A 27,885-nucleotide genomic window follows, 5' to 3' on the forward strand; every position below is an offset into this window, starting at 1 on the left:
TTCAATTCCTGAAACGTAGCTGGACTGATGAGCTGATGCTGCCATCCAGAACCAGGAAGTAGGACCACATCAGTCCTGAACTCAGGTCTTCACACTCCTGTTGCTCAGGGAAAACATTTGGAAACATCTCTGCTTGTGTGGAAGTTTCTCCTTGGTTTAGCACAGAGGAACATCTGTGACATGACGCTCCCATTGGATTGTTTTAATTGTGGTCATTTTTATTTCATCATTATTCGGGCAAGATTAGTTAAGAAAAAAAGTTCTTATTTTCAACTGTGGCCTGGCGGAAAATTGCGATCTTTTAAGAAAGAAAAATAACGTTTTTCTCAGAAACAATTGGGATCATATGGCAATAACAGATGAGCATTTAAACAATTAAAGTAAGAACCTTAGGATCCTAAATTTTTGTTTTTTGTTCACTTTAGATTTATTGTGTATGAATTTTGCAGATTTTCCTCTGCAGAGCTGATTCCAAACATTGAAACTTCCCCTTTTGCATTCCTACATTTACTGCATTTTTCCACAAGGACCAAATGCCCAGAATTCCCACATTCAGCATTTTTCTTTTGATTAAGTTTCTTTTCTTTTTTTTTTTTCCATCCAAGGTCAGTTTTCACATGATTCTACGGTAAAATCCTTGATGGATGCAGATTTGAAACCGGATTATGTAGAGAATGTAAAATATAGATGTTCATACTTTAAAGTTTTTACAAGCTGTAAATGTTACAAAAATGTCAATAGAATTATGAATTTAGATTTGGTAAAATGAGGTTTTCCTAAACTATCTTTTCTCCTCAGCTTTTTTTTAAGTCTTCAGCCTTGGCTGTGATTGTCCTGATCAGAAAGGAGGGGCGGGTCTCATGAATATTAAGGCCCGGGGCCCTCCGTGATCCCTCCCTGAACTTGTGAAGCTGAACTCCAGCTCCGACCAGCAGTCAGTCAGTGAGCGGTGGGATCGGCAGCCGCATGGCTTCTGCGTAAACTTTCCTCAGCAACAAGTGGACACTGTCGGATAACCGGGAGAGCAGGCGCGCGGATCGGCCGTGGGGCGCACGAGGAACAGGTCTTCTATGACTCCCGTGCTCCGCTTCTTGTGAAAGTGTGGTTTCCCACTTGTGCATGCGTAAACCAGCGGGGAGCTGTGGTGCCGTGTCCCGGCCAGAAGACTAGTACAAACGAGTGGCGACAGCAGTCCGGAGGCATGGTTTGGAGACGGGGCTCGGTGGCTGCCGCCTTTCTCCTCTGCTTCCTCCTCAAGGTACGTGAATCTGCTGCCGTGAGCGGCGGAGGTCACCCGGTTCAGCCAGGCGCACGGATGAACCGCTGCCTGCGCGCGCCCCCATACCTGCACAGATCAAAGTTTCCGCTGCGCTCACCTCTGTGTCTCCCTGCAGGTGTCGGAGGGAACGGGCAAGTTCGAGATCCAGATCCTGTCGATGCACAACGCCAACGGGGAGCTGCAGAACGGCCTGTGCTGTGATGGCACGCGGAACGCCGCGGATAGGAAGTGCACGCGGGACGAGTGCGATACGTTTTTCAAAGTGTGTCTGAAGGAATACCAGTCGCGGGTTTCCGCCGCGGGGCCGTGCAGCTTCGGAGTGGGATCCACGCCGGTCCTCGGAGGGAATACGTTTTCTTTCAAGAGCGCAGTGGGGAATGACATCACGGAATCCTTGATAGTTTTGCCCTTCTCTTTTGCCTGGCCGGTGAGTGGAGACATAATATCCCCCCCACAAAAAAATTTTTTTTTTAAAGAAAATAAAAGCCTTTTTGTATGACAGTTAGCTGAGAAGACCTGCCAATCACCCTAATAAAAAAGGTGCATAGAAATCCCAACTACCTCAAACTATTCAGTCCTTGATGAGAAAGGCCCCATGGCTCCTCATTACCTGCGCTAATCCACCAGGTGCAGAAACGTTCCCATCAGGCCTAGACCTGTCCACATACAGGGTGTCAAACCTGCCTCTAAACCAGGCTGTGCTTTACTGAGACCATCAGGTCTAAAGTGGTAGAAACTTCCTTTATGCAAACTGCTTGTTTTAAACATGTCAGCATTGCTTGGCTCCATGCAATAAGTGAGATGAAAAGTTCTTGCAGACTTTTCCTCCTCCTCATCAGTCTCCCAGGCAGCTGGTGGTGTTGCACAGTGCAGCAACTCCAGTGCGCAAACCAACTTTCTGGTTTCTTTAACTGTCAGCTCTTCTTGTGGAGCTGAATAAATGGGCCTGACAGGCCTGTGGGAGTGTTGGAGCCCTGTGAGGGAGATGATTTGCCATGCTGGAGCACATTTCTGTGCAGTGAAAAAAAAAAGGACTGTTCACAGACTGACTGGCCCCACAACTTGGCCCACAAACTCCTCCACTGTGCCTGATAGCTGAAAGGCAGGGTCTGCTGGTATGTGTGTGTCCAATTACATCAAGGCTATTTTTACCCCCTATCTTGTGGATGTTGTTGATGCGACTTTGAGCATTGTACTGGGCTGAAAAACTCCTAAAAGTTTCTGATTTATCCTCCAGGTTCATTTTTCTGAAGGAAAAAATGACTTTTTGGGTTTTTTTGTGAGTAAACTGATATTGTCAGATGTGGTATTGTATTCCCATTAAATGGGATCGTCTCACACATTTTTTTTTTTTAAATAAGGGTTTCTGTTTATGTTCGTGCCATAGCAACATAAAGCCTACTTGAGCTGGAGCTGGCTGACTGGTTTCATCTTGGATTTTGGGAATTAGTCCCTCTGGAGAGGTTTTGAAATTGACAGGACACTTGCATTCTAACCCCAAGAGTCGAAATTGCTTAGCTGTTGAATTTCAACCTTCTAATTCAGTGAGCATGCTTAAACAAAAAATGAATTGGGACGAGATTTGGGGGAAAAGACCCGGATTCTATGATCCTTCACTTCAAGTGCTCTACTTCAGTGCACATTAACAATTGTCAGGTTAGGTATGATATCACTCTTTGTCCTTTTCATCAGTTGATTGGTTGTTGTGGACAGATGGCGGTGTGGTGCAATTGGGCTGTTGGGTCCTCAGAGTTCATGAAGCCCTCCCCCTCCTCTACCCTTCATCCTCTCTTGTGAGCTGCATGAAGTTGGCCTCTTGTCCAGGCAAAGGGCTTTGTTTAAGTCATGCTCGGTTGGACCCCAGGCATTTCATCGCTTTAACCTTGCCACCCACCGTAACTGCTGCACTTAATGAGGCTGCACACATGCGCTTAGATCAGGTAGGGCAAGAGCCAAGCGTCCAGCTGAACTGAATGGATGGACATCTTTGACAAAAGAAAGCTGGTGTTTTAGGGACTCTGCTTCAGGCTTTTATTCTACAGAGGAGTGAGGGTCCCGGCTCCAGTGGCCCTCACAGTGTATCAAGCGGGAACAATGGCGTGCCCTCTGTGACTACAGTGAGGATTATGGAGCATAATGGAGGCAGTGCAGCTGTAATGCCAGCGTAGGACGAGCAACAGGAAGCAGTTGTCGTAGACTCAGCAGTGATGAAGTTGACTTTGTGGCAGACTGTGACCTTGCCTCTTTGGCCACCTCAGCGTATTTTCCCACGTGTGAAATAAAAACGTTGACTGACCGTGTTCTGTCAAAGCTGGAGCGGTTCCTTTCATCACAAGACGAGTCCACCCTCCTCTAATTGTGTCTCAGTGACACTGCGTAGTTTCCTTCTGCGTATGTTTAATCATAAATAATGCTGTCAGGCTTCTCTGTGTCGGGACGTCCTGATTGATTTGTTGATGAGTCTGAGAACTCAAATCAGGTGTGTCGCAGAACAATAGTACGCTCAGCCTTCAGGAAAAGTGCCGCCGGCTTATAGTGGAGTAATGACATGTTTGTTTTATGTACTCCTCTGATGTGGCAGTTAAGTGCCGATTACCAATGTGAAAAGGAGACGGAGGAGTGTTTTGTTTTTTTCTTCCCTCCTCTCCCTTTTATTTTTATTTTTTATGGGATACTTGTAGTGCCTGCCAGTGCGACGCAACAGAACTGTTTGTGGCTGCTTCGCTGCTTATCAGACTGGTTTTCAGGTTGCATAAAAGCACATGCGTTCTAAAACCATTGAATTAAAATAACCTGTGCCGTGTTTTGGTTTCCGTTAATGGTTGGTGACCCCTGTGCAGGAGAGTATACCACTTGTGTTGATTAATGCTTGATCGGGCTTTCATCCTTGGTTTGCCTGCCAGAAATCTGTTTGCAGTGTCCTGATTTGGTTGGCAAAAGGTGAGATTCTTCCATCCAGGGTGAGATGCTGGTGTATCCTCGGCTGACTTGACCCAACAGGTTATTTGATGAGCTTCTGATTGTGCAGAACACTTTCTCAAATTCTTGTTGTGATGGAAATCTCTGGGGAAACGATGCGTTCCTTCCTTTCAGTGGCTTTGGACTCTGGTCACGAGAGTTGGCTTTTCGTGACTGATCCTTGGGATTTAAGGCAAAAAGCTTGCGACGCTTAGTAGCCTTTGGTTAGATTGCAGATGGATACCATTGAAGTGGTTGTCTCAGGAAAACTGATACAGAGGGTCAACATCTCTTTGACTGGAGTGTTTACATTTCCTCTGTGCTGAGTGAAGGCCTAGAGCGGTCTAATCTGCTGCGCCTCGCCTTCATTTCAACCTTTGGCTTCTCCCTGTTATTCCATGAGACACAGCTCGCCTTTTGTATTTTGTTAGATTTCTTACTAATGGTACATACGACGGCTCAGTTTTCAGTGGAGGACAGGATGGGAGTGTGTGCTAGGAAAATTCCCCTACTGAGAGGATTCAGAAGTGTTCTTTGGCAAGTGCGTGTGACTTGAACTGGAAGGATCTTTATCACTTATGTTGCTTGTCTGTAGGACAGGGTCTGCTTGGCCAGGAAAGATAAAAAGACATATGGTCACACTTACTTACACACACATACACAAGTGTGGTGTGTGTAAGAGCGAAAGGGAGTGTGCTCTCTATAGTTCAAAGCAAAGGAGTGAGTCAGCTGGGAGCCTGGGAAACGCGAACCTGGCAATGGCAGACGGTTGCAAGCTGATAAGAGCCAAGAAGTTATGGAGTGCTAGTGAATGAGGAGGCAGACTGGAGCAAGCTTTCATCAAGCAAATATTTAGGTTGAAGACGAATGTGTGCCATTAATGATGAATGACCCTGTGAGCTGTTCAGGGTCTTTATGAAATACTCAGATAAATGCTGACCTTTTAATTTAAGGCATCTTTTCTCTTTGCATTCACACCTTTAATCGTCTTAAGGGAAGAATAATGCGTGTTCCTGTTTGCGAAGATGATGGCGCTGCAACGGCTCCATTTCAAGGCAAGTCCAAATCGTGTGAGATGAGGGCGTGTTTTCCTGTTCCTGTGGATGTGCAATTGTATGTGTTGAGACCTTAAGTGCCCTCTGAATATGGGTACAATCACACTCTGGTTGTAGGGGATACCAGAATTGGCTGATAATCTTTTCAACTTAGAACCTACCGCAGAGCGGGGCTTCAGTTGCGTCAGTGCCAAAGGTGAATCAGTTGTTGACATTTTCAGTTGGCCGGGATCTATTGCTGCTGCGACTGACTGCCATGTTTCAGCAAAGCAAAAACAGGGTGTTAACCGTGTGCAGATCACTGAAGGGATGTCACCTGAAGGGGAAAACCAATTAAACATTTTTAACTCTGCTACAACTACATTTGCTTTTCCATGTTTAGAGTAACGTCACAACTTTTAGGAGGCGGTTATGGGTGGGAATTCTTCTTCCTTGTCATCCCAACCCTGCAGCAGTTTCGAGCTGAGTGGTAGAACCTATTGTGACGACACAGCTGCTGAGGCTTGAAAATGAATCCCCAAAATGGGGGGAAAAAGCTGTTTTGCAGCTGTGGTGAGGGTTGAACAAAGGAAGCCAACACCAACGCATTGGTATAATGTTACTTAACAGTGAAAGCCTACAGACTCTGCTGCTGAACTAAACTAGCTGTAGGTTAGACCTTTGCAGTTGGTGACCTGTTATCACATCTTTGCCGAATCACTCGTGTTATGTCAGGATTTTCAGTCAACTTTGGTGCAGAGAAAGGATGCATTCCAGTTCTGTGAAATACTGGCAGGTGTTGAGACAAATGTTTCTGGAAAGATTGAAAGTTGAATGTCTGAGAAAACAAGGTGAAGGCATGAGGAGGAGGAGGAGGAGTGAGTCATGCTCCTTTCTTCGTTTGAAAGGCGATCAGGGGGTTTTCCTTCAAGCGGGTTTGTTTACATGAACTCGTAGCAGCAACCAGGACTTTGGTGGCACAGCAGAAATCCTGTCTTTCTGTTGGGAACTGTTCCTGGACAGGTATCTGGAGGAGGTTTGAGCACCGCGGCTGGATTATCCCTTCCCTCTAGCTCTGTCCTGAGCTGTCGCAGTTGCTACTCCGAGCCCTCCGGGCTGCAGCACAAAGCAGGGTCAGTGTGTAAACCGATATTGGTGTGAGCGCTACTGGCTTTGAATCAGACGAGGCGTTTTTGGGAGCGCTGAAATCCAGATAGGCCGTTGACACTGAGGCACTCATTCACTCACTCTAGGCTCTCCTCCTTTGTTGTCATTTTTCTTCATGTCTTTCACACATATATGAATTATTTTTCTGCATAGCTTCAAAAAGAATCCTGAAGTACTTCCTCTTCTGCTACTTTCACACCGGAAATGTGGCGTGCGTTCAAGAATGTACGTTCTTTAACACTTTTTTTCTTTTGCTGCCGTTTACTAGCGCACGTCTGCCGCCTACAGTTGGCCTACAGAGGTTTGGTATTCCGATGTATGAAAAACCAATTCCAACCGGGCACAAACCCTTGGTGTCATCTATACGTCCCTACACAATCTGAGTCCCTGATTGCTCAAAGTTCAACCAGGTTTCCACTTTCAACGCATGTTCAGTAGCCATGTATTTTGTATGTAGAGCCCAAAAAAATGCATTTACGCGCTTACATACTTTTCATTGGACGCTTGAAGGCGTGTTGCAGAGGCGGTGTGAATGCAGCTTCAGGCCATCATCACCAGTTTTTCCTAAATGTATCATTTGATAAAATTCTTCCATGCTCTGAACGGATGGACGGAGTGTGTCTTTCTCAAAAGACTAGAACTTCCCTCACCACATTTGAATCAATATTTGTGAAAAACAAATGTATGATTATTTTGTAGACCTAAATCTCTCTCTTTAAGGTAAAATAAACCTTTGAATAAATTCCTATTGAATTTTTCTTGACCTTTTTATAAGATGGTTCGTGGAGATTTGGCTAAATCAGACAATCTCTTGTTGGGTGGATGAGCAGCTGAACTGAAACTCTTTAGTTTAGATCAGATTTGTCATTACTTTCTTAGCAGAGTTTGTTTTGTCTCATCCCTTTTTCGTGTTTTCTGCTGCAGAGACCTTGTTCCTCTCTAACTCCTTGTATCTCTTTTCTCCATCAGAGGTCCTACACTTTGATCGTGGAGGCCTGGGACTTCACCAATGAAACCAGCGGTGAGAAGTTCTTCCTGTCTGGCATCTCTATCTTCTCTCTCCTGTCTTCTCCTTGTACTCAAAGCAGCAGTTATGCTGAAGGTCAGGAAGGAAGTATGCTCCCCCTGAGCTGCCTCCACTCCTCCATACCAGGGATTCATGTTTGTATCTCTTTAAAATGTGCTGACAGGTGTCTTAGTGGGACTTTTCTTTTTTAAACGCAGGCGGGAAAGAGTCATCTCCGTTTTTTTTTAAGGTGGTATTGGAGAGGAGGGCAGGCCAGCCCCCCACTAGCTTTTGAAAATGTTTTCATTGGGACAGTGACGGATGGCAGGGGCTGCTAGCTGGGGTCGGGGTTACATCGTCCTGCTGTCACTGAGGCATGAAACTCAAGAGTTCATGCCGATTCCAGGAGCCTCTGGCTGTAACCAGCCTGCAGGCTGCATGCATGCAAGCATGCAAGGTGTGCTGTCTGGAAAAGTTCTCACTTTCTCTGATGTGCAACACGAGGCTTTCGCTGTTTTTCCTAAAATTCTGGTTTTGGATTCGGATGGGAACCTTCTGGCTGAGGGTGAAGGTGGAGGAGGATGTGTTTAGATCCCAGGACTTCGTCTGACATGTTTGTCTGCTTGAGCTCAACATGGTTTCAGTCATTTATGCTGTATTTGCCGGTTCCTGGAGAACCATTAGGGTGGTGGTGTGAAGAGTTCCCAGAATGGTTGTGTGGTGTAAGCTCCTCTGAGCTCATTATGGTGAACTCTCAGCTCTGTTGTCATCTTGGTTCTCGTATTCATGCCCTGCAGCCGTCCTGGACTGTATGGATCAGTTCGTCTTCACAATTCTTCTGTCTCATTGTGCCTTTGAGCAAATATTTCCCACCGCCAAATATTCAAACTCACCAAAATGTGCACATACCTGCTGAAAACAAATTTTGGGGCATAGTGAACGACCCCCCCCCCCCTCCCTCAAAAATGATGACATCAGAGCAGGAGAAACAGTCAAAAAAATGCATCTCTTACCACTAATGAAACCAAAGCGCACGTCGGGATATTCAAAGGAAATTATGATGGGATGGCCACAGGATCTACGGCTTGGCGGTCACTTTTGTAGCAAATTGTGTTGTTTGTTTTTTTCGCACATTGTGGGAAAAGAAAACATTGGTACAAGCGATCGTCACCTTAAGTGTACAACCACAAACGGAGCTTTGTTGACCTTCGACCTTGGACATATGCTGTCATCTTTTTTTCCACCCTATTGATTTGAACCCCTCCTAGGGATTTTGATCTAACTCCTCAAGCCTCATTGGTAAAGCTACTCTGGGAAACGTGTTGTATTTAGAAGCTGTTGCTTTGGAACAGCAAAAACATGGCATTAGCGTGGCGAGCTCGCTAGCATGTCTTTTTTCTGGAATATCGTGCAAATCTAATGCATGAATCGTTGGCTCAAGCTGAATCAAATAATATAACATATGATATGAACATATTAGGAATACAAGCAAAGGGAAATCCAAAAGTTTAGTTTTGCAGATTCTACTAAAAATAAATAAAGACCTGTTCGTTGACCCCAGACGACCAAAAAATAAAATGGTTGCTATGGAAAAAAAACCAATAGAGAAGCCAGTGAGGGCAGGTCAGCATTGGAGGGCTTAGTAAATATTTTGACTAAAGATTTTTTGGCCTTTTGATTTAGATGAATGTTTGAAGATGTTTGTATTAATGTTCTCGGTGCCAGGCAGCAGGTAGCAAAGCGCTGCTACCCCTGGCCCTAAAGGTTAGCAGTGGTTGCAGAAATGCCGCACAGCTCGGCTCTGGATCCCGTCCCTTCGTGAAATATCGCCGGGCCCTGTGAGTTCAGAACGCCACACGAGCCTCCTTACGCCACTTTGCAGTAAATGAATGACAGGACCATCCCCCTCTTGGCTTCGTTGCATCACAGCGCAGAGAAGCCGTTGGCCTCGCGGTCGTCCACCTCTGCTCGTGTGAGCCTCGGTAAATAATGACTGTGACATCTTTTTCATTCACTCCCAGGTGGGAGATTTCGACGTGGAGTAGCGAGCGCGGCGTGTGCGAGTGAATTAGCGGTGCGAGTGTGTGTGTGTGGGGCTTGTAAGCAGACGGTGCGGTGTCTGGAGGTTGGTCTGAGCGTGTTTGCTCAGTTCCAGCGTGTTTGCTCTGCGTGTGAAGCTCATTAGAAGCCTTGGCTCCTGGCACAGTCCTTGCCCGTTTGACAGAGCTCTGACCCCGTCGTGTTTGACAAGAAAATAAGTCTGGTTCTGGGTCGAAGTCTGTGTGTACTTTACAATCACAACACAGGCTGCTCCTTTACCTCCGTTGCCATCACTACTCGCAGAGATTGGTACTTCAAACAGCTAACTTTATTCTGACTGCAGCTGACAAAAATGCATAAGGAAAAAAAAACAAAAAACTGCTGATGGCATGCTGGCAGGCCTCCCAGGAGTGACTGCGGCGTTGGTGTCCTCACACCATAATTTATGGAGACTGCGGTTCTTTCCTCGCCTGAGCAGATGCAGGGAGCAACATTACAGTCCAGTATTTATCCTCAGCCTGTAAAGCTCGGAATCAGAAACCAACGGGAGGGTGGGACGGGGAGCGTGAGAAAAAAGGCAGATAAAAGTGCTCATTACAGGCATCTTCTTACTTTTCGCTGCACTTCCTCCTTGTATTTTTCTCCTGTTGCACACATAGTTGCCTTAATTACATATAATCTGCAATCTCGGAGATCTTCTGCAATTTGTGTCAGAATTTTTGGGGCATTTTTGGTTTTCAGTGTATGATCAGGAAAAAAAAAAAAACGTTTAAACTCCCAAAGGCAGAGTGTAGGATGCTGCACTCCACCTTTCCATACAAACATGGAAACTTGTGTTTAGGGGAGGGGAAAAGGTGGAAAGATGACTGTTGTTTTTATGTTCAGGTGCTGAAGGGAAGCTGATAGAGAAAGCCTCTCTGTCGGGCATGATCAACCCCAGCCAGATCTGGCAGCGGCGCACCCACAACGGCCCCATTGCTCAGTTCGAGTACCAAATCAGGGTTCGCTGCGACGACCATTACTTTGGCTTTGGTTGCAACAAGTTCTGTCGGCCCAGGGACGAGTTCTTTGGGCATTACACGTGTGACGGAAATGGAAACAAAACGTGTCTGGAAGGCTGGTCTGGACCTGACTGCAACACAGGTAAGCCCTGCTGATGGTGGAACACTCATGAACACAACAGCCAGTGATTCATGCTGATGCAGTGTCTGAAACAACACTCCATCAGTTCAAGGGTTTGGAAAAAGCTAGTTTTGGGGTTTCTATTGGACAAGGTTGATGTTAACAAAAACTGACATTTAACCCCTTGACGCATAAATTGTTTTCAAACTATGGGGGAAAAAAGTCACTCCTGATTTGCATTTAAGTAGACGCTAAATTATGGTAAAAGTACAAAGTAGGTACAAACATATTTTTATCTTCGCACAGTTTACCTTAGATTGGACACATTTTCCAAGATTTCCGTCTGAAAATGTTCATTCGGTGCGGGGCGATCTTTGTACACCGGATGGTGTTTGGTTTCTGACCTTTCTTTGGAGAAACTTTGGCAAATGTTCCTTTGCTTATTGGAAGTGAATCAACTGAGGAACAAGGATGGCATTTTGGGCACATTTAGAGCGGAAGCAGCTTGCAAAAACCAATCAATTGGCGTCAAAGGGGTTAAAATGTTTGTGTGTTTTCTGGCAATAAAACATATTTTCTTTACATCTAGCTATTTGCCGCCAGGGCTGCAGCACTGAGCATGGATTGTGCAAGGAGCCAGGTGGATGCGAGTAAGTCATCAATGTCTCCTCCTTTCCATGATGAAAACTACCCTTTCAGATTCTTCTGCCTTTTTTTCTTTTCCTTGGATTTTTTTTGGCCAACACATTTGGACCAAGACTTGAGCACAAATACAAATGTAGATTCTTCTAAATCTTCTGCCGTGCTTTGGAGATGATAAAATGGGAGAAGAACCCTATCTGCTCTGATTCGTTGCAGAAAATGAGCTGTGTGCATCGTTTAGATGAACCTCAAAGTGTGTTGTTTGTGTAGCTAATGGCTTCCTAATGCTGTTTGTCCACACAGCCTAAAGAAAATCCAGCACAGATGGTTATCAGAGCCGGAGCTTTATGTATCGCAGCGTCTGTGTGTCTTCCTCGTCCCCCTGACTGTCCAACTCCTCCCACAGCGACGGCCTCTGTGGGTTTCTTAGTTGTCTGATTTGGCTGTGTATCGAGCACAGGGCTGATCAGGTTTGCTCCCTTTGTGGAGCAGCTTTGTTTTGTTCTCAAGCTTCCACTTGGTTGGGTTTCTTGTGGGCGCTTGCATGGCCACAAGAAGAGATCGTCTTGTTTCTGCACAGGTGTGGCCCTGATAAAGCTCCAGGTTTAACAGAGCTTCTAAAAAAGCTCCTCTGCAGTTTCTATTGTGTTCCCTGAGCCGTTTCCCACCATTAGCATCTTGTCCAACAACAGCACTACATCGCTAGTTGCAGAGCAACATCTCTGTCATTAATTAATGATTTTTTAGTTTGTTTTTTTTAAGCCAATTGAATTGTTGCCTCTTAAGTAGAACCTCAGACTTTTGTGTATTGTTTTTTGAGCTTCAGCTGGGCTGCGTCTGAGGTCACATTCCTTGATAATTTGGATGTGAAACAACAGTGGGATCACGCCACTTATTCCTGCTGCATTTTTTAAAAATCAGAAACTGAGGTTCGCTTAAGTGCTGCGTTTATTTTTTCAGTCCATCCGTTCCTGCGGGCTAATCAGCGCGCCGTTCCACCAAAGGGACGCGGCGTTTCCTGTAGCCGAGCTCTAAGGCGGCATCTGCATCACCACCTTGCCACCTTTTTTTTTAAAGAGCAGACTTATCAGCCAGGCTGAACTGCAGAGGAAGAACAAGGCGCCGTTATCAGTAATTATGGGCCGGGATGTTTCAGTGGTCAGCAGGCTGTTTCTCCGCCTCCACCTTGGGGCACGAGCCTGACTTCTGACTCATGGGAACGAGGACGAGCCGCCGCGGAGCAGCCGGGAGGAGGGCTGGGCTTCCTCCCTGCCAAGCCACAGGCACAGTGGGAGCATCTGGCTGCATACTAATGTTAGCTGTGCTAAAGGTCCCAATGGAGCCGTAATTTAGTGTGCTCCCTTGTTTTTTCCAAGTTTGTTCAAATGCCCACGTATTGTTGCAAAGCTGTTGCATAAACATGCTGCTGCTTAAAATTCATTTGCGGTCTTTAAAGATTCAGGCCCGTTGTGAGAATACTGCCTCTTTGTTCGGTCCGTACCGCAGCGCAGCTCGTTAAGCTCAGATTATCAGCAACATTTTTGTGAAGGAATAAGTGTGAGATTAGGATAATAGGGTTTCAGATCCCACAGGGATTACCAAACCCGACTGCTGTGAAGTTGCTGGGGCTTCGCCGGATCCCGCTGACCGCCTGGTTTTGTGTTGCAGTTGTCTGTACGGCTGGCAGGGCCAGTACTGCGATAAGTGCATCCCTCATCCCGGCTGCGTGCACGGCACCTGCGTGGAGCCGTGGCAGTGCCTGTGTGAGACCAACTGGGGAGGACACCTCTGCGATAAAGGTCTTTTTTTCTGTCTTGGTTTCAGCTAAAGTGACCGAGGTAAATCCTAAAACATATCTCATTTCCTCAGATCTGAACTACTGCGGAACTCGCCAACCGTGTCTAAACGGGGGGACGTGCATCAACACGGGACCTGATAAGTACCAGTGCACCTGTGCGGAGGGCTACTCGGGTGCAAACTGTGAGAGAGGTGAGTTGGATGCTTCATTTCCAGAGCATGTTGGGTTTCTTCTCAGAAACGGGTTTGCGGTTACAATTGGGGGAGAATTCTGGGCTGACTGAGTCTGCAGACTGAAGGTCAGAGGTGACCAGAGTTTGTAATCAGAGGAGGTGGTAACTCGCAATAATCTGTTTCCACTTGAGTATAAGTGGCCCCCCAAGTCAGGTAATCCACGGGTTTGATCTTTGGAGGCCGGTCATCCCTTAGCTGCTTTGGACAGATGTGTGTGGAGCTGAGCCAACACGTACCATGGAGATGATGGTCTTTGCTCATTAAATCTGAGGCGCGCCGGGCGCTGACAGCTTAACTGCGGGGATGTCAGAAAACCGTGCCCCTTCGTAGCAGCGGGTCTGCCGGCCAGGAGGAATGCCGGGCTCCGTGGTAACGGAGGCTGCATCTTTCCCGCTCCCAGCCCCCCACCCCCCACAGAGGCATTCACTGATCACCCTTAACTGCCTTCTTAAGTGAATCATTCATTTTAGATTAATTTGAGACCCGCTCTTCCTGAAGTGGGCTGCTGCAGGGCCGGGGCTGTCCCGATCCCGCCACTCTCTCATCGTGTGCCGCCTCTGTGGAGAAGAACTGGGGGGGGGGGGGGGGGGGGTCACGGTGCATTGGTCAGGTCAACATAGCATGAAAGATGATTTCCTGGTGGTGTGGTCTGCTGGGTAATGACAGGGAGATGGGGGGGAGGGTTTCTTAGCGGGTTTTTTGACCGGGAAGGGGGGGGGGGGGTAAACCCCTGGATCTATCGTGGTAACAAAGAGAAATAGACTTTAGATCCAAGGAGAAAAGGCTCAAACACTTTTTCATTTTATTTTTCTTCATAACCAATGACTATAAATGAGAATTGGAGTAAGTGTGACATCACTGATAGAAAATGGTTAACTTCTGGTTCCAATCAAATAAGGTCAGTTCAGTTGCCATTTTCTTTCGTGCTATTGGATCCAGCGTGTCAGACTCCGACGTGGTCAGTAAGCAGTTATTCGCCCAAAGAGTCATTGTTTCTATGGCAATCAATCTCGCCAATCAGAAGTGTGCTTGTTGGAAGGCCACACCCTTACCACTTTAAAGCGGGCTACAGGAAATATGTCAAACCTCTTGGATGTTGGATGTGGGGGCCAGCAGGCTCTCCCTACTTTACCTGAGGCATCCAATAAACCAGTTTATGAGTTGAACCACAGAAAAAATATTGTTTAAAAAAAAAACAAAAAAAAAACAGGATTATCAAGAACATTTCTAAAAAAGAAAAAAAACAAAGGTATCAGAGCCAGGTTGGTTATTGTCATTTCCCTCAGGTCTATAGGATTTTGGCTTCTTGGGGCCACTTCTTGTTTGGAACGCCAGGTTTATAATGTCCAGGCTTTTTTCTTCTTTCATTCAGCGGAACGGGCTTGTCTCTCCAATCCCTGCTCCAATGGGGGGAGCTGCTCGGAAACCAGTCAAGGGTACGAGTGTCGGTGCGCTCCAGGTTGGAGTGGCCCCTCCTGCTCCATGAGTAAGATCAATTGGTCCAATCAAACCTGAGGAATCCTGCAGGGAAGAGTCGCTGGTTCCAACCAGGTGTCCTTTCTCATGTACAGATGTGGACGACTGCTCCCCCAACCCCTGTAGTCACGGAGGGACCTGCCAGGATCTGGTCAACGGCTACAAGTGTCACTGTCCTTCACAGTGGACAGGAAAGACCTGCCTGATAGGTGAGAAACCCGGCCTCCTCGTGTTCGTCAACGGCACGTGTGCACACCACCAAACCCTTCTGTCCTTCCAGATGCCAATGAATGTGACAGCAAGCCGTGTGTCAACGCCAACTCCTGCCGCAACCTGATTGGTGGATACTTCTGCGAATGCCTCCCGGGTTGGATGGGGCAGAACTGTGACATCAGTGAGTTGCAGCGCAGCACACGCCTGCTTCACATGAATTTATTTCCATTTGCCGTGTGCATGCGGCGTACATCAGGGTTTTTCCTGGAGTGTAAATTGGTGCATTAGAGACGGCTCAGAACAATCCCAGCTCTACTTTCACTTGGCAGCAGATGCGATTGCTCAATACTCTGTTTTGCAGGGCTGCATTATCCAGCTCTGGCGCTGCATTCTCCTGCGTCGTTTTTAAACTGATGGAAACGTGAAGCACAGACCTGTTTTACAAAGAAAAGCCGCGCCGCGCCGCCGGGCTGCACTGAAGTAATCCGCTGTTGTTTTCCCTCCTGCAGACATCAACGACTGCAAGGATCAGTGCCAAAATGGAGGAACTTGTAAGGTGGGTGAAGGATTTTCCAAAAAGACCCGACCTTTATCATGCATCACTACATCTTGTTTGCCAGCTTGCTTTTCTTTATTGTGTCTTGCAGTCAATGCCGGAGCTGTTTACAGCGGTTATATAAATAGCTGGTGTAAACTGTTTGCTTCAAACCAGCAGTGGAATTTCTCTGAAATCAAATCTAAGAAAGGAGTTCACAGAGGTTTCTCAGGCTAGGACAGAGATTTCTTGACCAAACTAGATTAAATTACCATAAACATTATTGAGTTGAACCTGTGCCAGGAAAATATGTTGAAATTATTGCCAAGTACCCCCCCGAAAATGTTTTTTATTGTGCCCCTTGGTTTGACAGTTATAGTTTGGACTCCACCCTTGCAAAGCCATTCATCAAACGTGCGGTCATGAGGTTGCTTCCACTCTTGTCTCCCTCAGGACTTGGTAAACGGCTATCGCTGCCTCTGCCCGCCTGGCTTTACCGGCGAGCTCTGCGAAAGGGACGTCGACGAGTGTGCGAGCTCGCCGTGTCTGAACGGGGGGCGGTGTCAGGATGAGGTGAACGGCTTCCAGTGTCTGTGTCTGACCGGCTTCTCTGGAAACCTCTGTCAGGTGAGACCAGACTTTGAAGCCTTTGCTGCATCCTTGGCTCGACTGGAAGCCTAAAGAAGTTTCTCCTTAAACTTCCGTAGAACGAGCTCTAAAGTTGGCCTGCATCGCTGACGCGCCTCTTGGCCGTGGAGCGATGCATTCCTCAGTGCTGAAGCCCAGACAGCTCCTGCATCGCTGCCTTAGTTTTTCCCCCTCCCTGTCCTAAGCGGGTGGTGCTCACTGGCACAGCCTGCAGGGAGGGTTTTCCTCTAGCTGAAGCTCGGTAGAGGCTCATCCCTCTCTCTTTTCTATACCTCTTGTTCTCAGCTGGACATCGACTACTGCTCCCAGAACCCGTGTCAGAATGGAGCGCCTTGCTTCAACCGGGCCAATGACTACGTCTGCGCTTGTCCAGAAGACTACGAGGGCAGGAACTGCTCCCACCTGAAAGACCACTGTCGGACCACCACATGTACAGGTGCATATTTTCCAGAGGTTCCCCCCCCCCCGAGAAGAAATCTGAAAGAATATCGGCGTAGCGTGTTCCAGAAAAATGCTGAGCAGAGCCAAGCTTTCACGGTTTCCCCCAGAGAGCCATACTTTGTATTTAAGCTTCTTGCATTGAGGTTTCTTGGCTGAGGTGAACACATTTGTGCCGGGTCTCTCCCACTTGAGCTCAGTTTTGTCTGTCATTTCCCCCACCTTCTGAGTTTGCTAAAAAATTGGGTAAAAGGATGATGGCGCCGTGTGTGTTCTCAGTAATGTGTTCTTTTCCCCTTCAATTACTGAGTGCCCTTTTCTAAGTTTGTGTGTGAGATTGCATGAGTCGACCAACTGCAGTTAGACAGTACGATTCTCGTCCTCCTAGATGAACGATTCACCTAGTTCATATAGTATGATCAGACGTGGGCGAGGGGGGAAGAGAGCATAGAAACCATTGCACAGTTATTCCTCCCTACAGGTACTTCTCAATTTTTTAGCATTTCATTTGATTTTGTTTCCAAAAGTAGCCCAAAAAAGGATAAAAAGTAAAAAAAATTGTTTGAGATTGTCTGACTTTTGAGTGTTTTCTCTGCAGTGATTGACAGCTGCACGGTCGCCGTGGCATCCAACAGCACACCGGGAGGAGAGCGCTACATCTCGTCAAATGTGTGTGGACCTCACGGTCGCTGCCGGAGCCAAGCCGGAGGACAGTTCACGTGCGAGTGCCAGGAGGGCTTCAGGGGCACCTATTGCCATGAAAGTAAGTCCAGGACCACCTAGCAGTTTCAAAAAACCAGATGCAGGCTTGCTGACGCATCATCGATCGCCTTTTTTGGCGTGAATCGCAGATATCAACGACTGCGAGAGCAACCCCTGCCACAACGGAGGCACCTGCATCGACAAAGTCAGCGTGTACCAGTGCATCTGCGCCGACGGCTGGGAAGGCGAGCACTGCGAAATAAGTACGTTTGAGGAATTTCCCTCTGCCCAAGATGCAGTTTTTTCATTCGCATGAATAACACTCCGGTGTGAACGCTCTGTCTGCAGACATCGATGACTGCAGCACCAGCCCCTGTCATAACGGAGGAACATGTCGGGACCTGGTGACTGATTTCTTCTGCGAGTGTAAAAACGGCTGGAAGGGAAAAACCTGCCACTCCCGTAAGAACCTCGCCCGCCTTCGTCTTTTTTCTGTGTAGTCCGCACTTGCAGGCTGGTATGAGCTCAGCATTTAATGAACCGCTCACCTGAGAAACCCTTGGATTTTCAATGCTGCCTGCAGGTGAAAGTCAGTGTGATGAAGCAACGTGCAACAACGGGGGGACCTGCCATGACGAGGGCGACACATTCCAGTGCAGGTGTTCCCCGGGCTGGGAGGGGACAACGTGCAACATAGGTGTGTCTCCTTGTTCACAGCAGCTTGATTTTCTCACTAAGACACATGGAGGTTGTTTTCCTGGAAGATCACAGTCGTGTCATCAGATTCGATCAAAACTCTGCAGTTTACCAGCACTTCTTATCGCCAGTCGGCTCTCCACAGATGCGTGTCGGCAGATCTTTAAAGTCCCGCCCCGATTTATTTCCAAAGCATTCCCAGTGGTCTTTCATTATGATTTCATTACGTTAATGCTGTCTGCTCCTAACTCACAAGGATTTGAATGAAGAAATACTCAGATAATTTTAATCTGAATTTTCTTTCTACATGTCCCCCGTCATCAGAATAATGCCACAAGAATGTGTTAAAAACACCATTTTCTTTTTAACTTGACTAGATGAAAGTTTGTAGAATTTAACGGCGGTTTTGGACATGATTGCTTTTGAACCGTTTCCGTTTCCTTCCTTCAGCTAAAAACTCCAGTTGTCTTCCCAACCCATGTGAGAATGGAGGGACCTGCGTGGTGAAGGGAGAATCCTTCACCTGTGTCTGCAAGGAAGGCTGGGAGGGTCCCACATGCACTCAGAGTAAGTGGAAAGGCCGACCGGACGGTCCAAGAAAGAAACGCCTCTCTATCCTCTTTACCTCAAATTATCCATTCCTTCTCCCAGGCTGTTGCTAGCAATACGTAAAAAGTATTGGGGGGGGGGGCTGTTCATGAAAGTGGAGCCAGATGTTTCTCACCGTTCCTCAGAGTCCAACACACCCCCCTCTCCTCCCCGCTAGTCATTGTATTCCAGTCCAAATAGTGACATGGCTGCTTGTTCTACAGCCCTCCTCCAGTTCCCCAACTTTCCTGGGATCCTTGCCCTGCACACGTGTGCTCCCAAACCTAAATTCCTCTGTAACTATTGCATGTCAAGGAGGAACGGCAGGGGGTGGGAATTTGGGTGTGGACGATGGCGAGGGGAGCTGGAATTCGGTTTTTAAGGGTGCGAGTCGACTCTGTCGCCAGTAAAGCGGAGTAATGGGGTGGTGCGGCGCTCACCACACCTCTGCGCACTCAAGCTCAGACGTGCTCTCTGCTGTCATGTTCACTGAACACTCCTACAACAGGGAGGAAAGGAAAAACAACACACTCACTGCTTTTCTTTTGTCTCCCTCCCTTTCTGTTTTCGTTTGCAGATACCAACGACTGCAGTCCACACCCTTGGTAAGTGGAAGCCAAACATTTCCTGTAGATTTCAACAGATGTAAACAAGCTGCACCTCGTGTTGGTCCTCACCTGCATGCTCGCTTGCTGCTGGGAGCTGAACGTCTTCCCCTCTTTCATTCCTGGGATGCAATCGGCTTAACCCTGTTTTGTGAAATCTTGTGTAGAATTCCAAAACACACCTGAGACTCCAGTCAAAAACGATCAGGATCCCAGCTTCATCGTCTTTTGGAACAACACTTTTTCAAATCCAAATAAAACTGTCCCGTCTGTTCTTCTGTGCAGCTATAATAGTGGAACCTGTGTGGATGGGGACAACTGGTACCGCTGCGAGTGTGCTCCAGGCTTCGCGGGTCCAGACTGTCGCATTAGTGAGTATTATTCCTTCCCCTCCGGTCCCGGGTTGAGCCCTTCAGGTTGCCGGAGCGTCACAGTTTTGAAATTGACCGTCTAGGGCTCAATGGGCTCCAGGCCAAGCTGAACCATTTTGGTGTCACTCCACCAGGCCGTGATGCTGTCCCAGGGGTAAACCGGCTTAGCAGGCCAGCAGCTAATCAGCCATGCTCTCCGACACTGATTACACAGATTGTTTTCCCTCTTAAAGGCTTTCAGATGGCCACATTCTTTCCCATTGCAACGCCTTTGTTCTGCAGAGTCCAGCCTTCAGCTCCTGCATACCAGCTAATTCAGCGCTTTTTTTCTGATCGCTGCAAGGGGCAAAAATGTCCAAGATGGATTTAAAGCAGGGTTTTTGTTTGCATTTTTTTTTTCAAATAACATGATTTCAGAGAGCAAAGCAGTGGAATTGGATTTATTTAAATCCTGTTTGTTGAAACTTGCAGAAACCGGTTCCATTCTCTGGTTGTTCTCCTCTCTGACAGATATCAATGAATGCCAGTCCTCTCCCTGTGCTCTGGGTTCCACCTGTGTGGATGAGATCAACGGATATCGCTGCCTGTGTCCCCCAGACAGGACCGGGTCCCACTGTCAAAAACGTAGGACTTCAGAAAAGAAAAAGTCATTTTTTTAGCTTCATATAAAGTCCTTAAGTGTAAATTTTTGTCTTTTCAACACAGTCACAAAGAAACATTGCTCTGTTAACGGACACGTTGCTGCTGATGGAACCAAATGGGAAGAAGACTGCAACAGTTGCCAGTGCTCCAATGGAAAAGTTGTGTGCACGAAGGTTGGTATAAACAAAACGTCAACGCTCATCCATGAACATTCAAATATTTGGTTTTGATTTTGGGCAAAAAGGACTAATTTAAAGCAAAAGTGTTGTGGGAAACATTGAGACTCTGTCGTCCTCCAGTGAAACCCTGCCTTCGTTTTTGGGTGGGGCCTCAACACTAGATCTGGGTGGAGTTCAGCGTCAAACTCGAAATTCAGATGGTTTAGGGAAAAAAAAGACAATGGTACTGCTAAGACTGTGTTGGATGCCGTTTCAGTGTCCTACAGCTCAAGAACAGAGAAACAAAGGTTTTTTACGCGTGCAGCTCATGGGCAGAACATGATCGGAACTGTAAGATATACTCTGTGATATCATTTGATTCCACCCACATGTTCCCATGCTTTTGCACATTACAGCCAGGTTTGGTGAATCCTTCTTAAAAAAAAAAACTACAGAAAATCTGGCATGAAGGGTGAAAATCCATCTCTATTACATGAAAATCCTCCTTGGGGGGCGCAGCAGCGACACCCGTCTAAAATGTCCATTGTTTAGCTTTTGAAAGGTGTCCATTTGGCCAACAGGTGGAATAAAACAACCCTATTTTATGGCGAGACAAGCATCATTAGGGATGTCCCGATCCGATCACGTAATCAGAAATCCGGACTGATCACTTTATTTCCGACCCGATTGCAATTGGGACACTAAATCCTGATCTGGGGTCGGATATTTATTCTATCATTATGATCAGCGCTGTATATTTCAAGCTTATTGTTACATACAAACACTCTACTAGAAGTCTGCAAATGGTAAACGGAACATTTATCATTGTGAAGCCCAGCAGAATACGCCACTAGATTGAGAGCTCAATAAGACTTTTAATAAACATTTACAACTGACAGCATGTGTCTCTATGGGTTTGTCTCTACGCAAAGACCCACTAAGGCAATTTAAATCAAAAAAGATGGTGTTTTTGTTCATTTTTACTGAGAACGGCTCTCTCCGTGAGGCGGCCGTCAAGGGACCGTCTACAAAGTGCAAGCTCTGGGAAAGTCATAAAAATAAATACTTGAATGTCGTAAATAACCAAAAGAATGGTTAATTGGTATGAGCTAGTCATTAAAACTCATTATTATTACTTTTGAGAAATTTTAATGGAGATCTAAATCACGTCCGATAAACTGTTCAATAGTTCTGAAGATCCTAAAGCGACAGTCACCAAACCTTCTCTCATAACTAATTATTGCCTATTTTTACTAGTTCATGGTTGACGTTTTCTTTCTAAGTGATGGTTTTGGTTGGTTGTTGAAGCTGCTTCCCAGACGTACATCGTTTAAGTGTTAATTAACGAAAGAAGGTTAATAAAATACTAAACAGGGAAAACCTGAACGGGACATCCCTTATATGACAGAACGTTTTTTTTTCTTTTTTCTTTACAGATGTGGTGCGGCCCAAGACCTTGCACACCGGGTGGTAAAGGTCGAGGTGGGTGTCCACTGGGCCAGAGCTGCCTCCCTATTAGGGACGGCCATTGCTTTGTGAAGCCTTGCCTGGACGTTGGAGAGTGCTGGCACTCCAACGTCAAGGCACAGCCCCCCATCAAGTGCCACCCCAGCTCCTCTTACCAGGACAGCAGCTGCGCCAACATCACCTTCACCTTCAACAAGGACATCATGCCATCGGTGAGTTTTGCTGAGGCTCAAAGAGAAAAAAACAAACAGCCTATGGGTCAGTTTTCCTCCTTTTCTTCCACCTTCACTCATTACCAAATAGAGCAGAAAATTGTGAGAGATTAGGTTTTCGAGAGGTCTCCTCCACAACAAGAGGAATTTGGCCACAAAGAATTGTGGGAAGCTTTCTTATTGGTTTTCTCTGAAATTCATCATGACTACAACTCCTACCAGTCTGCCTCTAACCCAACCGCACTGTCGGCTTCATTTCAGTACATATGGATTGTTGCTAAACAAGACCACTGGCGGCTAAGTGACCAAAAAGGATGATCAATTGCCAGTTTCCTATTAGCATGGAAGCCAATAGCAACAAGCCTAGTCAAGTTGTGGTCTTAATCTAAATTAGACACATTTCAACTAGATAGTATATTCAGCCTACAGCCAAAATGCAAGCATAGCTCCCCATTCTTCAGCTTGGATTCCCTTACTTCTCCATTTGCTGACGTGTTTTCTTTGATTTCTTTGTGCAGGGCTTGACTGTGGAAGGAGTGTGCAACCAGCTGAGGCATTTAAATGTAGTCAAGAATTTCTCCTTGGAGCAATCCCTCTTCATAACATGTGACCCGTCCTTTTCGGCCAGCAATGAGATCCACGTCTGCATTGTGAGTTCAGCCTTCGGTTCTCGGTTTTCCATGTTTCACCTTATATAAAAAAAAAAGATATGGATTCCTCGTTGAGGTGCATCATGTCGGCCTAAAAATATGTTTTTAATGGTTCAACTTTTGGATCAAAGAGTAGGGATGTTGAGATTTGAAAGCCTTTTCTTTGTGTGAAGTCGACAGAAGACCACAGCTTGGACCGCAGCCCCATAAAAGAGATCACAGATATGATCATCGACCTGGTTAGCAAGCGGAATGGGAACAACACAATCATATCTGCCATTGTGGAAGTACGCGTGCCAAGCCCCAGCAAAACGGGTATGTATAAGTAAATCTGTTTCAGACTTGAACCCACGAGTAAGGAAGGAATAAGTGGGTGAAGCTTAGATGGAAGTTGAACTAATAAATGGCAGCAGCGGTGGAGTAATGGGGGGAAAAATGTTTGGAGGAGAATATATTTTTGTTTGAACACCTTCTCGGATGAAAAAGGTGTCTTTGGAGTTTATAACACGTTCTTGTGATGTTTTTCTGATGATGGAGCTTTCAGCCATGGGTGATGGGAAAGGGGGGATGGGTGACCAGTGGTCCCGCCCACAACTTGGAGGCAAATTTTTAATGAACTCCTGCTGCTCTGCAGCAACTACATCCTAGAAAAAGAGACAGGCTTTTCAATTCTAGCTAAAAAAAAAAACAAAACAGAATAATAATAATGAAAAGACCACTGGGAACGCTTTGACAATAGATCATAAGATGATGGGAGTGGGACTTTAAAAAGTCTGTAGTGATCAGCAGTATAAATATACATGCTGTCTCCAATGGCTACAACAGAATCTTGTAGATATTTATGGGAAAAATAGCACTACTTCACTGTTACACGACTTGCGCTGCAGCTATTTGGACTCCCCTCCCTGTTTACCATTTATTAACACGCTGACTGTTGGCTGCAGCCCTGGCCAAGTTAGCGCATCCTCCTTCCTTGTTGCGGCTTCAATCTTGGTTTGTTTTGGCCCTCTTGAAGCTGCAGTACAGCACAGCGTTCTGCTTTCTATCAGGAGTCAAAACTGACTCGTCTTTCTTCTTTCTTTAGATTACCTTGTGCCTCTCCTGAGCTCCATCTTCATCGTCATCTGGGTGCTCGTGCTGGTCTCCGTTTTGCTTTGGTGCATGCGACGCAGGCGGAAGCAGAGCAACCACAACGGGACATCTGCAAACGGCTCCGAGGACAACACGACCAACAATGTGCGAGAGCAGCTCAACCAGATCAAGAACCCTATAGAAAAGCACGTCGGCCTGACGGTGGCCATCAAAGACTACGAAAACAAGAACTCCATCATTGCCAAAATAAGGACAAACCATCCGGAAGGGGATGAGGACGACAAGGAGAGGCACTTGCATAAGAGCCGCTTTGCCAAACAGCCGGCCTACACACTGGTGGAGAAGGACGAGAAGGCGCCCATCTCCAACCCCAATTCCACATCCAAGCATCCTAATTGGACTAATAAACAGGATAACAGAGACTTGGAGACAGCAAACAGCATAAACAGGATGGACTACATTGTATAGCAGACAGCTGTGTTGCTGAGCAACCAAGCCTTATGCCTTCACACCCAGGTGGTGGGTAAAACCGGGGAACGTTGACATGTGTAGTTAGAAAACGCTCGTGTCTGTTGTGACCCCACAGTATTTTCCGATATTCCCCGTGTTAATTTAAGTTCTGACAAGCTGGCTTACACTGGCAGTGACGGTTGCTTTGGTTGGCTGGAATTATAAGGCACTGGTCTACATTTCACTGCAGAACAACGTGCAAAAGTGTTCTGTTGTGCATTTCATTTCCCGTTCTTAAAAAGACTCGACGGACACGTGGAAGGGCGCCCTGGTGTCAGGGTCGCCCGGTGGTTAAAACTGACATGTCCAGCACTAGATCCAGTCATTATTCTTCGTAAATGTTTTAGTTCCGTTTTGGAGAAAGTGCCTTCTCCGCTTTAAACTTCAGCAATTGTCAAATGAGAAAAAAGAAATCCACTTTATTATTTATTTTTATTTTTGGATGGGCGGGGAGGGACAAGAGTTGGTTCAATGTCAGCAGTTGCTGCAACAAAATGAATATATGTGACAATTTAGAACCTGTAGATATGTACATTTTTTTTATTAATCATTGTGTATATTTGATTTATTAACTTAATAATCAAGAGCCTTATCATTCCTTTTATTTATGTTTTGTATAGATTGAAGGTTTTGATAGTTTAAAGCCTACATTTCTGTCATTGAATTTTTATTTTCAATGAATTCAATAAAAAAAAAAAAAAACGTAAAATTTGTCAGATGACAAAAGTTGGGCACTTTGGGCCTGAAAACTTTTTATTTTTAGTTTTTGACATTTCATTATTTGTTGCCAGGACCTTAAGTGAGTTCAACTAAGGTTAGGACAACGAAAGTTCACAGATGCTGAGAGAGCTGGACGTGGTGGCAGACATATTGCTTGCCACTAATGGATATTATACTTAAGGGAACAAAAACTCTTCTGCAGCTTAAGTTTAACCCATTAATATATTTCAAAGGCTGTCAAAAGCCACCAGCTTGCAAGGCAAGTCAATCCATGACACGCCAAAAATTCCCATCTGCTTTAGTCAGCGTAATGCCATAAGCTAGGCCGTGAGTACTTGAACAGTAAAGGGGCAATGGGACTCATTCACAAACACCGCCTTGCATTGCCTTTCTGATTTGTTTGTGCACACTTTCTATAACAGAAATTAGGCTCTTAATGTTTAACCCCTTTGAAATCATGGCAACATTTGTCCTTTTTTTGAATATTGTGTTATGAACTTGAGAATTGTGTGATGAGCTGGCAATATATTTTTGAAAGTCATATTTATTAAATATTTTGTATGAAAAGAGAATTAAAGTCGTCTTTCTTCTGGAAGAATGAGTGCAGAGTCTGTCTGTGACTCATCAGGCCCAATGGTGGAGCGTCTGCCACGGATGGCAACCTGCATCCACAGCAGGTTTCTAGCTATACGTCTCTGTTTGTGGCTACTTGCATTGGTTCGAGTCTCTTCTATGCCGGAGACAATCTGAGCTGGGATCTGGATCAAGACTGTACGGCTGGACAGCTCCGACATTGCTGGCCAAGTTTGTTGCACTGCTAATGTTGGGTTGTGGCTGGCAGGAGAGTGTGTTAACAGATGGGTGATGGGAAGTGGGGACGGGGTTGCTCTGTGCCAACAATCCCGCCCCCAACTCGGAGGTGAATTTCTAATGAACTCCTGCTGCTCTGCAAAATTTATGTCCCAGGAAATGACAGGTTCTTTCATTTTGGCTAAAAACGGCATCATCAAAAGCACCACTGGGAACGCTTTCAAAATAGATCAAAAGACGATTGAGTGGGACTTTAAAACCGGTCCAACTACCAGTCTTGAGAGGCAAACTGATATTAACACAAACTCTGCGTCTGACAGGACTAAAGTAAAGCAGGGAATTAGCAACTGCAATTAAAAAAGACTCCAAAAAAAAGTTCCTGGTATGGCTCATCTCCTCTTACAGCTCCTGTGCAGACCTTGCAGTCCAAACTGCCATAAACATCATCCCGTCTGGGCTCTGAGTGAGGAAAACTCCAAGAGATTTTGTGGTATTTCAGCCAAATGTGTTGGCAAACATTCACAGCTTTGCAGCAGTTTAGCGACTTTTCTTTACCTCTTGGCAAAAAAGGAATTTATTTCAGTTACAATGTTAAAATAGAAAAAAAAACAAAAAACCTACTAGTCATACGTCTTTAAACAAGCCAACAGACTGAAAGGTTGTCAACAGCAGCCATATTTTTACTGGTGATACTTAAGCCGTCCTGCCGTTTCTGAATACCACCCATATGTTCAGACCGTCGCACATATTAGATTTAGACGGGATGCTGCGTAAGCAAACAGTTTAAGAATAAAACCTTAGGGGAAAAAAATATCCATATTCATAAGAAAAGTGTAATGACAGAAATCTGGAATTTACTATCAATCAAATCAGAGCTCCAGCACGGATGCTGGACTGCATTCAGACGCCGAGGAGCCAGCGTTTCAGACTGCAAGCCATGACGTACTGCACGGCTCCTGCCTGTCTGAAATTCCCATTCTTCAGCAGAAAACCAAATCTAAACTCCAATTTAAGGTTTTTGACTTTCATTTGCGAGCCTCTCTTGACCACTGCTATTTAAGGGTGGAGGCAAAGTCTGTTTCAAGTATCTGACAAAGCGAAACCCAAATGGTCATGTATCAATCGACAAAGTATTCACACTCTGATGTGTGTGTCTGTGTGTGTGTGTGTGTGTGTGAAAGGTATGACCAGAGCATGGCGCGTATCAGCAGTCATCTGAGGAGATCACGTGGACCGCAGACATGCAGAGTATCATCTCTATCTGTGTGGCGTCAGGGTTCTTTGCCCCGGTTCCTCTCCCCCTCAGAACCTCTTCTGTCGCCGTAATCTGGAGGCTCTGGGCACATTTTCACTTCCCTTCTCTTTAAGCATGGATCTGGAACCAATAGAGGCGTCTGTGGATGCAGGCTTGACAGATAGGCCCCTCAGACTTGTGGCAAGCATGTTTTGGTTTCTCTGCGCTGTGTTTTTGCTAGAGGGGGGGGCGATCTGGGTCCGTTTCTCCGGAGTAAGCAGCTCCACTTCCACTGTGGTTTCTCTGCTCTCCGATTCGAGGAAAGCCGTGGACTCTGCCTTGGCTTGGGCTGGAGGAGCAGGCAGCAGAGGAGTACGCTCCTCCAGCCTGGATGTTTGTGAGGAGCACTTAGTGGAGTGGGGCTGAGTTGTGGCTCGTGATCTTTCAAGGCATGTTCTCTTGGCCTGCTGTGAGGGGTGGTCTTCCCCTGAATCGCTTGGCTTGCACCTCTTACTGTTCTTGTGTCTCGATTGGTGTTGGCAGGAACCTGACGAGGCCTTGTTTACATGAATGCCGTCAGTCTGACTATTGTCAGCCTCTGGTTTCTGCTCATGAATGGCCCATATCGGAGCCTCAGATTCAGCTGCAGAGCCACCATAAAGCACTTTGTGGCTTGCTTCTGGGAGGGCTTTCTCAGCAGATTGGGGCACAGATTCTGGATGTATTTCTGCTCCCTGATCCTTTTCTGGAGGTTCTCTCTGGTGAGTTTGCCCAGTTAGGGACTGCTGCTGGAATGTCGTTTGTTTGACTCTGAAAGAGTTTAAAAAAAATTGAACAAA

At 46.2% G+C, this 27,885-nt stretch overlaps 2 protein-coding genes and 1 long non-coding RNA gene across 9 annotated transcripts in view; 1 reads left to right on the top strand and 2 right to left on the bottom strand.

The window, feature by feature from the left end:
* The window catches only part of LOC110016549 (uncharacterized), a 57,912-nt gene extending 56,403 nt beyond the window's left edge, over window positions 1-1,509 (bottom strand). The window contains exon 1 of the long non-coding RNA XR_002291879.3: window positions 1,377-1,509. This is a non-coding gene — a long non-coding RNA (uncharacterized LOC110016549). The remainder of the gene's footprint in view (window positions 1-1,376) is intronic.
* Window positions 871-25,579, top strand: jag1b (jagged canonical Notch ligand 1b). The gene is made up of 26 exons (XM_011484700.4): window positions 871-1,258; window positions 1,395-1,706; window positions 7,408-7,459; window positions 10,370-10,627; window positions 11,196-11,256; window positions 12,917-13,047; window positions 13,118-13,237; window positions 14,652-14,765; window positions 14,851-14,964; window positions 15,036-15,149; window positions 15,478-15,524; window positions 15,957-16,130; window positions 16,437-16,587; window positions 17,188-17,352; window positions 17,441-17,554; window positions 17,640-17,753; window positions 17,875-17,988; window positions 18,438-18,554; window positions 19,153-19,180; window positions 19,466-19,551; window positions 20,062-20,175; window positions 20,257-20,366; window positions 21,788-22,030; window positions 22,549-22,680; window positions 22,854-22,995; window positions 23,765-25,579. Exons 1-26 carry the CDS (start codon window positions 1,202-1,204, stop codon window positions 24,238-24,240), a joined length of 3,660 nt encoding a protein of 1,219 aa, XP_011483002.1. The 5' UTR covers window positions 871-1,201; the 3' UTR covers window positions 24,241-25,579.
* The window catches only part of slx4ip (SLX4 interacting protein), a 44,430-nt gene continuing 41,245 nt past the window's right edge, over window positions 24,701-27,885 (bottom strand). For all 7 annotated transcript variants that reach the window (XM_011484699.3, XM_020709747.3, XM_004077552.5 and 4 more), the window contains one exon: window positions 24,701-27,856. In XM_011484699.3, the coding sequence (XP_011483001.1) occupies window positions 27,115-27,856 (742 nt within the window). In that variant the 3' untranslated portion in view covers window positions 24,701-27,114. The remainder of the gene's footprint in view (window positions 27,857-27,885) is intronic.

This window comes from Oryzias latipes, chromosome 15, assembly GCF_053564925.1.
Source record: "Oryzias latipes strain Hd-rR chromosome 15, Olatipes_Hd-rR_3.1".
In the NCBI taxonomy this organism is placed as follows: Eukaryota; Metazoa; Chordata; class Actinopteri; order Beloniformes; family Adrianichthyidae; genus Oryzias; species Oryzias latipes.